General features: G+C 36.3%; 1 protein-coding gene across 1 annotated transcript in view; it reads left to right on the top strand.

The window, feature by feature from the left end:
• Positions 1–15704, top strand: part of LOC137646049 (mediator of RNA polymerase II transcription subunit 23-like) — a 714542-nt gene that overhangs the window by 582264 nt on the left and 116574 nt on the right. The window contains exons 17-19 of the mRNA XM_068379200.1: positions 4372–4529; positions 9100–9280; positions 12908–13050. Coding sequence (XP_068235301.1) covers positions 4372–4529; positions 9100–9280; positions 12908–13050 — 482 coding nt within the window. The remainder of the gene's footprint in view (positions 1–4371; positions 4530–9099; positions 9281–12907; positions 13051–15704) is intronic.

Raw genomic sequence — 15704 nt, 5'->3', positions numbered from 1 at the left:
ATCATGACTACATTGGGACACTGGATCCAGAGATTTCATTGTATTGCTACTGGTATCTTTTTCTTTAGTGACGATGACTGTATTTGTCATCTATGTTTCACATATCTTCACAAAAAAGTGAAAAAGCTCAGTTTTGTTGCTTGTATTACAAATTAAGCTTTACTAATTACTTGGTGTCTTACTTGTTCTTGTCATATTCTTCTTTATTTTTCCCCTTTTTGACCTTGTCTTGAATTTCAGACTTTACTTGTATACATCAAAGACTATATCCACCAGCTTGTATCTGGCTCCATAGTATTTCCCTTTTGGTATGATGTCTTCTTATCATAGTCATAAATTGTCATTGAAGTACATGGAGATCTAGGGTGTGACTTATTCTCATGCTTGAAGAATTCTTGCAAGTTACATGATCTGATCTGGCAGGAGATGAACAGTCATGAGAATAACTGACAGTATACTGTACTTTTTCCATTGAAATTATCTCAGCCTGTTCTTGTGTAAAGAAAGAAACGGCTGTTTTTTATTATAGAAAGAACTGTCACCCTCATCCTCTAGTCCTTCCATGAATTAATTAAACTACTTTGCCCTGGAGGTAATATTTAGCTACCATTTAAGCTAGAGTTGGGTCACCAATGATCTTCGTATCTAGTACTAGCATGTCGGCTGATTTTTCTTCGAAGGGGTTGCCTATCTCCTTCATCACTGCAGAGTGATTTTACCTTTTTCAAGGAAAGATTTCTGGGTACTCAGTATTTGCTTATGGTGTGTGTTGCTGTAGGTGGCATCTTTCATAAAAGCTGTTTGAATGTCCTAGTCCTTTGGATATCAGAGAACAATTTCTCTGTGTAGCTTGTAATGAGGTTGGTAAGTACATCCTCTCTAGGATACTTGGAGGAAATGTTTTGCATGATGACAGTGGCATTTATGAATTCATATTGGAAGCTGGCCTTGTTACTTGTTTTTAAATGGTATATGAAATTTTAAATGTTTCATCATTTTTTAAGTTATTTATTTCTGATTTTTTTAAACTTATCTTAAGTTATTAATTTTTTATTAATTGTACTCCAATTGGAATCAGTGACCATGGATGTTATGGTGCCAGATAATTACTGATCATTCACTCATTGTCTCAAAGTTTCTTCTATTGCACCATCATCGTCAAGTCTTGCAAGGTTTAACTTAATTAGCAGTGCATTGAGTGAGGTTAACAGGAATGTTGTTTGCCAAGTTCATATATCCATCAAGCCCTTTTCTGGATGGATGGATTGAGAGAGAGAGAGAGAGAGAGAGAGAGAGAGAGAGAGAGAGAGAGAGAGAGAGAGAGAGAGAGAGAGAGGGAGAGATCATTTATATTTATTACAGTAAACGACAAATTAAATTGAATATCGATATATTACTATTTAGAATGTCGCATCCAAAAATTATACCAATCATAATGTCAATAAACAAAGTATCGTATAATAAAAAGTTCACGCATGTTATTGGAAACTTTGAAGTGTAATTACTCAAAACTAACTTTTTTCTGCTTCAAATATTTGCTAAAATTCAAAAAATTATTAAATAATTTTGAAACTACACGTTAACATATTTTTATTTTGCCTTTCTTGTGTAATTAAGCTTTTTCATATAAAGTAACAAATAATTTCGCTAAAGAGAATTTAGTTTTAAAAAGGCCTGAAATTCTCATATTATCAATTTATATCTTGATCTGTTTGAGAATTTTGGAAAAACTAAATTATACGTTGTTTACCTTATATTTTAGTAATAACATGCAAAAAGGGGGAATCTTAAATAAGAAAATTAAAACCACAATTCACATGGGACGACGGACACGTACGGAGTCAGACTAGCAAAGAACGTACATATTGAGTTCTTATGCTCATATAGTGTTGGTAATGGTAATATAGCTGTACCCTGAAAATATCTAGTTACAAAGTAAAATAGTTTTTTTTATTAATATTTTTGAGTTTGGAGGTGATCTGGGCCTTAACTTCGTGACATAGACAACTTTCGGTCCAGCCAGTGTTCCACAATTTTCTAGTAAAACTACAGTAGTTCCATGGTTAGTATGATTGATATTCAGGGGTTAGGATTTATCCTTTTACCACCTTGTAGATGCCTAAAAGACAATTTCCTGTATATAATACAATTAGGCTCTTGCTCCGTGCTCTACACCTCGTCAAATCGTTCATCCAGTGTCATAAGTCCTGTGCGATCTGTACACCATTCAAATAACCAAAACCTGTTATCTTTGTCTCAGCTCTCCATTGTTGGGGCATCTTCTCCATTCAGGTGTAGCTGCCTAACTGATTTGGGGTTAGTTAGGTAGCATTTGGGTTACTAGTATGCTTTTGCAGTACAGTATAATGTCAACACACATTTCCTACTTCGCTGACACTGAACCCCATGTTGAGTTTCACAGCAGTATTGTCACCACTGTGCCTAGCTGGGGCCCTACAACCAATCCGACCTGAATAACGTTATCAACTTTATTCACTTAGACTTTTTGGAGCTAGACATACTGCATCACACTTGAGAACTTCTGTTTATTACCCTCATCTAGTTTAGCTCACAAGCCAATGCAGTATACCTCTGATCTACAATGAGATATTCAGTGAGAAAAATATGTTGGTGGGCTTTACAAACATTAAAATCTTGAAACATGTATTAGTTTACTTTATAAACAGTAAATTCATAAGGGAAATGTGTCGGTTTGCTTTATAAACATTAACCCCTTCAGCACTGCTACATATACGTGATAGTGTTTTACAATATAGTAGGAAAGAGACGCAACGTACATGTCTACGTAATTTTTTGTTCCTAACTAAGGAAAAAGTTTTTATACATTTGGATGGGTTTAAGCTAAGGTATTGTTTACCAGAGAGTTACTGAAGCTCCACCCACTATTCATTTCTGCCAATAAATATCTGATGGACACCGTGACGTCATCCATCATTATTTTTGCTATTATCATAATATCCTTTTTATTGGCTACAAGGGAATGTTGATATACTGACAATTGAAGGGGGTTCTCAAGTGGTATGCTGGGGTATTTTGCAGAGCAGTAGTGAAGTGGTTACAAAATACTTCAGTAGCCTTGAAAACACAGGAATTCATTTCTAGATCATTTTACCCAGACAATGACAAATACTTTGAAGTAAAACATCAAGGGTGGGTGGTTGATTTAGCGGCCATCTTGGATTTTCAGTTGGCCAGATTTGATTAGTATAACTTGGAGAACAAGTGTGCCAGATTTAATGCATCTTGTCATCATTTGCATAATTTACTGTTATCTCCTACACTCAATTGGGAATTTATATCCTTTTTTGGTAGCTCAGAAATTCATCTAATACTCGATTTAGAGTAATATTTCAGGCTTAATATACCTGGTTTCAAACTCCGAACTAAATACTAGGAGTTCTAATACACTATTCAGTAATGGTTGTGGTGGTACATGGTATCTCCCAGGTTTGAGAGCCTGTTGCAAAGGTTTCAATTCTGTATTCACTTTTGCTCTTCTGCAGAATCACTATCACACGCGCATTTCTAGCTGCTCTTTTAGACACCAAGATTTTGAGAGGCTGAAGATAGAGATGGTAGCCTAGATCCTTTTATCTCTGCTCTTGTTAAAATACCTATCTCTAAACCTCTGCTTATTCCTTGTGTGCTGAAATGTTTGTTTAGATATATTGTTACTCCTCTGCAAAATAAGCACCCTTTACATCTACAGTATTATTATATTGTGGTTGGCCTGACATATCATATGATTCTTTTAGACTAATGGTTCTCATTTTGTATAAAGTTTCACTGGATCTCTTCGATTGCAATTTTTTTGAATGGCTGTGTGATTCGTTCTCTTACGTTTGGCCAGTAGCATATAGCAGCCTTCATTAGGGTCAATGGGGAGCTCATTATCTCACTTGCTTGAACAAGCCTCTTTATCTCATACTCATCAGTTTCCGTAAATAGTAGGTAGTGGTTCAGTACAGTTTAGTTAAATATTTAAAAAGATTTTAAATTAGTTTTTAAGATAAATAATTTAGTAAAGCCAAATAAACTATGTAATTTTGGTACATAGTTAGGTTTGGCTAGCATCTCTGTGCCATAAATTACCCCAAATGCTGAGTAAGGCAGTAACTTCGTTTGATAAAATAGTGATGAGTGGATTGTCTTGAAATAGTAAACGAAAAAGTTGATAGTTATATTTACTTTCTGAGAGGTTTTGTCCCTGTTAATTGTATTACTGTCTTTTGTATAGAAGCTTGAAGAATTTCTCTTCAATACACCATATGATGACCTTATTTACATGGTATTCAATACTACTTTGTAGGTATAGTAAGTTGTTTTTCATTATTGGTTTTTCTCTTACAGAAAGCTGTTGAAGAAGAGTATAGAAAATGGAAATCAATGAGCAATGAAAACGACATCATAGCACACTTTTCTCTTCAGCATAATACATCTCCACTATTCTTGTGTTTGCTTTTTAAGATGGTTCTTGACACAGAGAGACTACCCCCAATTGCATACAAGTAAGTGAACAAATTTCATTAGGGGCCATGACTCGGCCCCATTAAAACAATATTGATTAAGGGTTACACTAAAACTCCTACTATTTTGTTTCTCTACTGATTTTTCTGGACAAGAAGTATTTGAAATAGAATTTGATACACAAAATGTTGTATTTAAGGGAAAAAAAATGCATTTTTATAGATTATTTTATCAAGGTATAGAAGTCACTTTTAATTATATAGACTGTTTTAAATGAAGTATAGATGTTCTCCTAGCCAGATATGCAATACCTTGAATAAACAAAATTCCTATCAGAGGTGAGTTGCTCCTCTTAAATGGCATAACTTTTGACCTCTGTATTGGAATTGAATTTTGAAAATATAGATTGTTGTAATTTTTTATTGTAAGATGTCTATTTTTTTCAAATAGTAATTTAATGAGAAAATAACTCTGATGGTTAAAAAGTCTTTTTTTCTATATGTACTCGAGCAGGTCGAAACCCTTTAACAACCTTATTTTCGGATCTGTTATAAGTATTTATTCTGCTTTGTCATATACAGTACAGTATTTCAGTCAAAGCTATTATATTGTTTCTCCAAAATATTCTAATCATTTTCTCTGGTGTCTGAGGAAGAAATATACCAATTTATCTATACCATGCCCTTAACTAAGCTAAAAAAAAAGAATTGCAAGGAACTGTGTCACTTTAGTCCAAGGTATTTTCTACTTAGTTATTGGTACGTGTATTTTCACTCCTATATTTACAAACTGTGGCTATGATCATGCTGAAAGAGACAATAACTATGTACTGTAGGTCAAAAGCAGGAAATTTGACCAGAAAAAGAGATGGGCAAAGTAGGCAGTTATTTTATTTGGCCTTGAGAGGCCTACTCGCATAATTGAAATATATTGCCATTTTCTCCATCGTCAATATATTGTCATTTTACGTTTCTTATCCATACTTTGTTGTTATCTTTATGTTAATATATCATGATTTTGTGTTTTTTTTTTTATTCAGTTTGATGTGAACTTTATTTTCCAGAATGCTGTAATTTAAAAATAAAGAATATTTTACTAAAAAGGTGGGAAGACTGTCTAAAACTCTTCATTGGGAACCTAATATCCCCATCATCTTACCAAGCCGAATACATCTGTCTTGAAAGATGAGAGTTTGATCTCTCTCTCTCTCTCTCTCTCTCTCTCTCTCTCTCTCTCTCTCTCTCTCTCTCTCTCCTCTCTCTCCCTCTCTCTCTCTCTCTCTCTCTCCTCTCTCTCTCTCTCTCTCTCTCTCCTCTCCTCTCCTCTCTCTCTCTCTCTCTCTCTCTCTCTCTCTCTCTCTCTCTCTCTCTCTCTCTCTCTCAAACAAACAAACAAACAAAAATGGTTTGGAGGTAAACTCCACAGATTATGCTGCACTATTTCATATTTATGGAGCTGTTATTATTACAGTGATACCTCTAAATACAAAATTAATTTGTTCCAGAGAGGCTTTCGTATCATGATTTTTTTTTTTTCGTATAATCAGGGCAGTTTTACTTGTAAATCACCTAATTCGTTCCAAGCCCTACGAAACATCACAATAAATTCTATAATAAAGCTATAACCACAATGAAATACAGCTATATACATTTAATTCATTCAATATACCTAACCTAGTTGTTAATACCTGTAAATGAAGTTGTTATTAGCACATAATGCAATGGTAAATGAAAAATAATACAATACGTAAAGTACTGTACTGCACAATGCTCTCCATATATGAAATATACAGTACCATACAAACTGTACTTTATTTATGCTAACCGTATGTAGAGAAGTATATTTTCTATCACGCATAACCAGAGGTAGGGGTTTTATGAATCAGATTTTTACAGTTAGGCAGATATGCGAGAAATATTTAGCAAAAGTTAAGGAGGTGTATGTTGCGTTTATGGATCTGGAGAAAGCGTATGATGGAATTGATAGGGAAGCAATGTGGAATGTGATGAGGTTTTATGGAGTTGGTGGAAGGTTGTTGCAAGCAGTGAAAAGTTTCTACGAATGTAGTAAAGCATGTGTTAGGATAGGAAATGAAGTGAGCAATTGGTTTCCAGTGAGAGTGGGGCTGAGACAGGGATGTGTGATGTCGCCGTGGTTGTTCAACTTGTATGTTGATGGAGTGGTGAGAGAGGTGAATGCTTGAGTGGTTGGACGAGGATTAAAACTGGTAGACGAGAATGACCATGAATGGGAGGTACAGTAAACCAGTTGTTGTTTGCGGATGATACTGTACTGGTTGCAGATGGGGAAGAGAAGCTTGGCCGATTAGTGACAGAATTTGGAAGGGTGTGCAAGAGAAGGAAGTTGAGAGTTAATGTGGGTAAGAGTAAGGTTATGAGATGTACGAGAAGGGAGGGTGGTGCGAGGTTGAATATCATGTTGAATGGAGAGTTACTTGAGGCTGTGGATCAGTTTAAGTACTTGGGGTCTGTTGTTGCAGCAAATGGTGGAGTGGAAGCAGATGTACGTCAGAGAGTGAATGAAGGTTGCAAAGTGTTGGGGGCAGTTAAGGGAGTAGTAAAAAATAGAGGTTGGGCATGAATGTAAAGAGAGTTCTGTATGAGAAAGTGACTGTACTAACGGTGATGTATGGATCAGAGTTGTGGGGAATGAAAGCGACGGAGAGACAGAAATTGAATGTGTTTGAGATGAAGTGTCTAAGGAGTATGGCTGGTGTATTATCTCGAGTAGATAGGGTTAGGAACGAAGTGGTGAGGGTGAGAACGGGTGTAAGAAATGAGTTAGCAGCTAGAGTGGATATGAATGTGTTGAGGTGGTTTGGCCATGTTGAGAGAATGGAAAATGGCTGTCTGTTAAAGAAGGTGATGAATGCAAGAGTTGATGGGAGAAGTACAAGAGGAAGGCCAAGGTTTGGGTGGATGGATGGAGTGAAGGAAGCTCTGGGTGATAGGAGGATAGATGTGAGAGAGGCAAGAGAGCGTGCTAGAAATAGGAATGAATAGCGAGCGATTGTGATGCAGTATCGGTAGGCCCTGGTGCGTCCTCCAGTGCCTTAGGTGACTGCGGAGGTAGCAGCAGTAGGGGATTCAGCTTTTTTGTTTAGTTTCATTTGTTGATGTCGGCTACCCCCCAAAATTGGGGGAAGTGCTTTGGTATATGTATGTATGATGTTTTTACTGTAACGGTAAAATTAATTCTTATTTTTAATTTACTTAAAAACACAACAGTATTTGATTATACTGAGCACATATGTTGTTTAGTCAAACTTTCTAAACTCTTATGGAAAAAGATAAAATCATACGATTATTAAAACGCAATAGCTGTTTATTTTTTTCTGTTTTTGGGGGTGTAATACCTGTATGCGTTTATGCAATTAGTATACTGTACTGTAATGTTACTGACGATACATTTATCATTATCTTTTGATTTTTCTAGCCCCTTTAAGTAGAAGGTGGAATAGATATAATTACCAGGGTACTGTACTGTAGATATAGCATACTGCACAAGAGACAAGGAGTTGCGTCATGATTCAAGAAAACGTGTAGGCTAAGTGTGTCGTCTGAAAGAAAACGCCGAACACTTACAGTTACAGCTCTACTATAGTGATATTACTGTACATATATTACAGTAATATACACTACGGTATCAGCGAGTATTAGATTACAGTATTACTTGATAGGAACAAATGTTTTGTTATACAGAACAGTAAGGGGATGATGACGACTCAGTAAATATTTACTTTAGCAGAATACTGCACTGTAGCCTTACTGTGTCCAGTACGTAGTTTACATGTGTGTACATGTTCTGTACACTGTACATATGATTATAAACTGTGACAGAAACCAAGTAAAAACAATACTATACAGTATTTACTGTGTTAACTATCAGCTCAGGCACCCGTTGATGGCGAGGGTCAGTGACTTTTTAGGTTAGGAGGTAGCCTTCCTAGTGCATCCCATATTTGCTTTTTTTTTTTTTTTTTTTTTTTTTTTTTTTTTTTTTTTTTTTTTTTTTTTTGCGCCCTGTCTCTAACCCAACTATTGCTAAAAATGAGTGCCGACCGTATTGCAAATTTCTATACGGTGTTTGTTTTTACAAGGCTTTTCAGTACAGTATTTTCTTCGCTATAGATGGCTGTAGGCAACTTGTTTTCAAAGCTTAGTTGAAGGTAAGGGGAAGGTTGTAGTTGGAGGATAAACAAAAACTGATGACGTTGTTTTGTGAGCTTTGCTTACTAGCAACAATAAATTTAAAGTATAAACTTAATTGACTCTATTTCATGAATACTTTTCAAGGAAGCATTAAAGATTTTACAATTACAAATACTGTACTAAGTTGTATTTACAGAAAATATTGTATAGAGTGTTATATGTCAAAGCTGATGCCTTGGTTAACTCTTTTTGACATGCTATTAAATTAACTTATGAATAAGCTCTTGGAACAGAACTCTACATGGTTGAGGTACATTTGTAAATATCAAATTGGATGTCTTCCTTTTTGTGATATAGCATTTCTCAAATATTAGGAGGATGCATTGAAACATGATATAATGCCATAGTGTAGTTAAATATATTGAATTTTTTTTTTCAGGGTTTTGGAGCGTGTTGGTCCTAGGCAGTTAGCAGCTCATGTTCGTACACTTTGTGATTTCTTAGTGTTGGAGTTTTCTAATAGTGCAGGAGGTCAGCATGTAACAAAATATGTTGAAACAATGAACAGCATCATTTGGGTTTACAACATAGTTCCAATAGATAGACTAATGTTATGTCTGGTAAGTACAAGTACAGCATTATTTTGTTTTTAACACCTTTACAGAAGACAGAATTTTTTATTTCAAATGAAATAGTTTGACAATAAATTTAATGAACTACAACAATTTGCCTTATCCGGCAAGATAACCCTTATTCCGTGAGACATTGTCTGTATCCATTGTCTCCTTTCAAAACTTTTCTGTCCCAGAACTGAACAAATAATCTCAACTTCGCTCACAGCCAAGTCCTTTGTTGTCCTTCCTGGTCTTGGAAATGTTGTTACTTTTGTTGTTTAGCTAACTTGATGGGAAGAAATAGATCTGACTCCCGAATCTTAGATTTGTATTTGTGTAAAATGCCAATCTAGTTCTTTATAACAGTGATTGATGGGAACCACATTCTGTGGGTTTCCTGTGTAGGGGGAAGAATTTGTACTTTATGAAATGGAATTATGAGTGTGTTGGTCTTTTGGCGTAGGATATAACTGAATATTAGATTACAAGCGTATGTGGAAATAAGACTGGGATAGCAAGAGTAGTGTTTGCATGGATGATTTAGAATCTGTTGTAAAGCCTTTGGAGCTTTTCCCAGATCTATTTGTGGTAATCGTTTCTCTCATCATTTAGATAAAGACCATGATAAGTATGTTACCATTGATAGTGTTGAGTACTTTAAATTGGAAATAAAGAGCACAGTTGCGATAATTTTTTAATATGAACACTCAGTTACATGCTTCCTAGGAAACTGTCCCAAAGGACAGTGCCAATTTTTCTGCCAATTTTGCAGTACATAAATTAAATCAGTGGTATTTGTTTCAGGGTTTTTGGTGCCTACTGTATTGGTAGCTACTTTTGAATTACTGTATCTATTAACAACGTAAAGAAATGTTGTCCTTGTGTTGCTTGGACCAGTGTAATGTTGGGTTATTTTTGCACACACACACACACACACACACACACAGAGAGAGAGAGAGAGAGAGAGAGAGAGAGAGAGATAGATAGATAGATAGATAGATAGATAGATTGATTGATAGATTTGATTGATTGATTGATTGATTTTTGTAGGCTATCTATTTGGTAACACAGGGAGTAGGGGTCATGATTTGGGATAAGGCAAATTGTTATTTCTAAGAAGAAAAATATTGAGAAGTTTTCACTTCAGCCAGTCATAGTATATAGATTCTAGGTGAGTATTGAAATAATAGATTTTTCGATAAATATTAACACAGTAAGTCGTCCTTATCTAAAAAGCTATCCCTAAAAGTCCACTTACCCATTGGGCCAACTACATGAGAAAAAGTTATTCCATAGCTTTGGTGTTTCACATTTATTTTATGAACCTTCCCTGATGTTCATGTTGCTTCTGTGGTTTATCAATTTTTACCCCAGAACAATTATAAGAAAATTTGAGTTTCCAGTTTCTCTTCTTTCAAAAAGATATACCAGTATACTGCTAGTAATGAAACAATGTAGCAGTTAATGGCAAGTACAGTAGCATGCTGAGAGTTCCCTTTCAGTTTCTCCTTCACAGCTGCTGTGTTAAGATGTCCCCCTTTCAGATTATTATGAGTTTTTATTGCATTTCAAGTTAGCTTACCCGCTCATTTTGTTAACATTTCTGCATAGGGAATGCACTGGGTTTTCAATAACCCTTATGAGTATTCAGATATCTTATGGTTCCTCTCCAGAAATATGTTTCAGTTAGTGTTTAAGGAACCGAAGAATAATTCCTCCTTCAAAAGACAGGACACAACACCTCCCTTTCATCATGGAGGATATCCCTCTTACCAAAGGGGCATAGGTTTCCATTAAGGAAGGTATGTCCCCCAACTTACCACAGTGGGTGATGCCTGCAAAGTTATTTGGCAAGGTAGCAGTTCTTCGGGACAGATCCCTGGGCAATAGAAGTATTTCGCTGAAGGTACCACAAGCCCATTCATGAGCTGTCTCCCTCCACTATCTCGGATTGCGACAATCCCGTCTTTTTATAAGATACACACCAAGTACAGTAATTCAGGCAATCAGAAAGAAGGACTTCCAGCTGACTATAGACCAGAAAAATGCCTAGTTCCAAAACCCTGTCCATCCAAAGTCAAGGAAGTACCTGCATTTCCTTTTCAGAAAGAAAGTATACCAATTCAAGGTGCTATGCTTCATGAAATGTGTCCACAGTACCACAAGTATTTACTCACTTGTTCACTCTGGATGACTGGCTTCTCCTAGCAGAGTTAAGGTCCCAACTCCTTTCTCCTTACTCGATTTTTATCAAGAGCTGGGGGTCTCACTAAACTTGGAGAAGTCCACCCTAGTCCTTCAACACCACATACAGTACTTTGGCATGGATAAAGACTCGGCCCAAGCCAGAGCGTATCCATCTTGAAATAGGATTTAGAGGTTTAGACAGGTTAAAGCTTCCTTTCTGGAAATGGATATCCTTCCAGCTCACTCATGGCAGAAGCTCCTGGACCATCTTTCCTCCCTAGAGAAACCAGTATCCTTTGGAAGGATGCTTCTTCGCTCTTTACAATGGGCACTAAAGAGCTGATGGTCGCAGATATCAGATCCCCATCAGCTCTTTTGAAGATCCCTGAGATGTGAAGACAGATCTCTCGTGGTGGCTGAAGGGGAAGAATCTGTTAGCTTGAACTCTCCTACAAGTTTCAACTCAGGAGTTTCTTTTTTCAGATGCTTCTTGCCAAGGGAGGAGAGCCCATTTAAGGAAGGAACAGTTTTTTGGTACATGGTCACAGTAAGACAAGTATTTCCACATAAATTATCAAGAGTTGAAGGGTTGAAGGCGGCATATTTAGCGTTACTGAACTTTTCAGAGACAATCCTCTTTTTCAAGGAGGCATGAAAGTTTTTTTTTTTTTTTAAAGTTTAATTACATTCACAAGATCAAGTTATGTTGAACAAAGCTTAAATTATTCTACACTGCTATAGGCCTAGGCCAACTACTATACTAGATGCCTAGGTTGACTGTTCTGAACTTACAAACAAATTAACTTTTGAACATGCTTTCATAATGGAACTTATTCACTAGTTGAGGTATATCAATATTATACTGTACTGTTTTATTTTAGTAAAGTACTTTACAGTCAATATAATTTACATCGTCGTCGTCGTCGGCGCCCACTCGTGTCCGAGTATTGGGTTCTGTCATTAGCCATCAGCCTCCTATCTATGGGGTGGGTGCTTATGCCTGATGTGGCTGTTAAGTCCTAGTCTGTGTTGGAAGAGTCGCGGACAGTGTTCACAAGGGAGGGTAGGTGGTGGGCGGGCTGTTCTAATCGCTCTCTCTGTTCTAATCAGCTCTTTAGTGCCCATTGTAAAGAGCAAAGAAGCATCCTTCCAAAGGATACTGGTTTCTCTGGGGAGGAAAGATGGTCCAGGAGCTTCTGCCATGACTGATAATTTACATACATCTATTATTACTGTAGATAAGCATAGACTATTTTGCAGTACTTACTGTAATGTACTTCAGTTTTATTGTTTGCTATTATAACTAAAATTGTGCAAATATCCCAGTTTTCTCACTCCCTTATTGATAAAATGCAGTATTTCACTTAACCCAAAACAGTTTTGTAAATAGTATAATATACCTGCATTATTTGTGTATAAGGTTTGATATAAGTTTTCTTTTGACAGGCACTCCGTACTCAAGAAGGAAGTGAAGCCCATGTATGTTTCTTCATCATACAACTTCTTTTACTGAAGCCTCCAGAATTAAGAAATCGTGTTCAGGATTTTGTCAAGGATAACTCCCCAGACCATTGGAGGCAAAGTAACTGGTAAGATAATTGAGCACTTTATATTTTGAATACAGTAATCTGTCACCATGTCATGGTTCACTTATCGCACCCTCAGTATATCGCAGATTATTTAATTTGTTACTATGTAAATCTATATTGTGGACTCCTCATAATATCGTGGGTGTGTAAGAATTTTTAGATTTTAATTATTATTATTATTATTTTTTTTTTTTTATTTTTTTTATTTTTATTTTTTTTTTTTTATTTTTTTTTTTTGAAAAGTAAGTTTTGTCCTGAAAATTAATGCAGTAATTTGTTAAATGAAAATGCAGTAAAGTACAGTCAACTCTTGTTATCCACATCTTAAGTATTCATGAATTTCTTATAATGCCAAACACTAGTTTGACACTAAAAGGCCCAAAGAACAAGAGCCCAAACATGAAATTTAGAGTTAGAAGTTGCCAAAAACAGTGTAATGTTAAAAAGTATAAGTCAGAACATGAAATTTAACATTAGAAATTGGCAAATAATACTATCCAGCACCGTATTAAAAATCACCAAAGAAAATATCGAAAGTTAAAACTAAAGAATTAGAAATCAGCAAATGCTGTTAATTATATGTGAGCATATTCTCGATACCATCACCTTGAGGTCAGCTGACGACAACCCAAAATTAAAAACTTTGGATAATTGCTGTTGTTGAAAAACAGCTTGAATTGATAAAAGAAAAGTACAACAATGCTTGAATGAATGGTTAACATCAAAACCATTATTTTTTAAGTTTATTTTATTACTTATATGTTATGTTATGTTGGCTAAAACCAGAAACCAGCTGAGGAAATTGAAAGTGGCTCATGTAGCCTTCTTTTGAACATAGATTTAAGCAAAGTATAAATTTATTTTGTGTAGTACAGTGAACCCTCGTTTATCGCGGTAGATAGGTTCCAGACGCGGGCGCGATAGGTGAAAATCCGCGAAGTAGTGACAGCATATTTACCTATTTATTTAACATGTATATTCGGACTTTTAAAACCTTCCCTTGTACGTAGTACTGTTAACAAACCACCCTTTAATGTACAGAACACTTAATGCATGTACTACAGCACCCTAAACTAAAACAGGCACAAATATTAAAGGCGATTTTATATCATGTGTTTCCTAAACACCTAAAAAGCACGATAAAAAATGGCAACCAATGTTTTGTTTACGTTCATCTCTGATCATAATGAAGAAACAAACTCATTTAGTGTACACATATATGTACGTATGGTTAGTTTTTGCATCGATTATATTGATTATACAGTACTGTATGTTGATTTTTTTATTACCAATGTTTTAGTTTACGTATTTTTCTTAGGACTTCCAAATGAAATCTTTTTCTTTATGACGCCGCCTGAAACGACGGCGTGTACGCTCAGTAAACAACCACGCTCAGAACAAACAAGGCATTTAACACGCATGATGATAGTGATAAATAATGATACAGTACATACAGTATTTACAGTAAAAGCATTTACAAAATATGTTACCTTACAAATATAAATTATACAGTACTTGTACGTAGCAAAGCAGGAAAACAATTTACGAGAGAGAGAGAGAGAGAGAGAGAGAGAGAGAGAGAGAGAGAGAGAGAGAGAGAGAGAGAGAGAGAGAGAGAGAGATTGTTTTACGTACGTAAATGTAAATTTTAAACAAAAAAAATATGATAGGTTACAACATGTAGACTTTTAAAACCTTCCCTTTAACTTAATGCATACAGTACGTACATTACTAAACTATAAAACAGGTTAAAGTAAAAAATAAAGATTGTTACTGTACTCACCACGAAAGAAGTTCAAGAAAAACTTGAATGACGATGGCGATGAATTTGCTGCACAGTAGAAATGATGATGATGAAGCTGATGATGTGTTCTACTGTGCAGTCAATGATAGTATTTTACGTCTCTTCAGACGGAGGTGTCTTTTCCTGGGACACCTCTTCAACTTCTTCAATTTCTTCCGAAGGCGTACTAGCAGGAGGAACTGGCTCTTTTTTGCGAGGCTGAAAAAACATTGTGATCGGAAGTTGTTGCCGCTGTTTCTTTTTTCGATCCAAGAGCATCCTGTAGGGAGTCGTGATGTCATCGACCTTGTTGCAGAATTGCATCGAGCGAACCATATCCTCGTCCCACTCTTGCAACATTTCTTTCGCCTCCTTCATATGGTTGCAGAACTTGGCGAGCCGTTCTAATGTTAAGCCCGTTTCTTCTACATTTTCTTGGGTCTCTTCCTGGGTACCCTCACTCTCTTCCTCACTTGCCGATTTCGTCAGGTCTTCGAGGTCTGCGTCAGTTAGGGGCTGGGAATGGCAGTCCAACAACTCGTCGACGTCTTCAGTCGTCATGTCGCCAAACCCGTCACCCCCAATTATGGCAGCCAACTGCACAGATTTCCGTATTGCAGAGTGTTGGATTTCCGACGGAGTAAATCCCTTGTCGTCGTAAACAATATCGGGCCACAGCTTCTTCCAGCTCGCATTTACGGTTGCAGGTTTCATCTCTTGAAGTGCCTTTTGAATATTCTGCAGGCACGTGGCTATGGTGTACTGCCGCCAGTACGCCTTCAAGTTGAAGTCTTCATCCTCGTCATCTTGGGCAGCATCCACACACGCAACGAGGTCCGCCAAGGTATTCTTCGTGTAGAGGGCCTTGAAC

This window comes from Palaemon carinicauda, chromosome 8 (genome assembly GCF_036898095.1).
Source record: "Palaemon carinicauda isolate YSFRI2023 chromosome 8, ASM3689809v2, whole genome shotgun sequence".
Taxonomy (NCBI): domain Eukaryota; kingdom Metazoa; phylum Arthropoda; class Malacostraca; order Decapoda; family Palaemonidae; genus Palaemon; species Palaemon carinicauda.
Note: the sequence above shows the minus strand (reverse complement) of the source record. Positions and strands in the feature narration are given on the sequence as shown.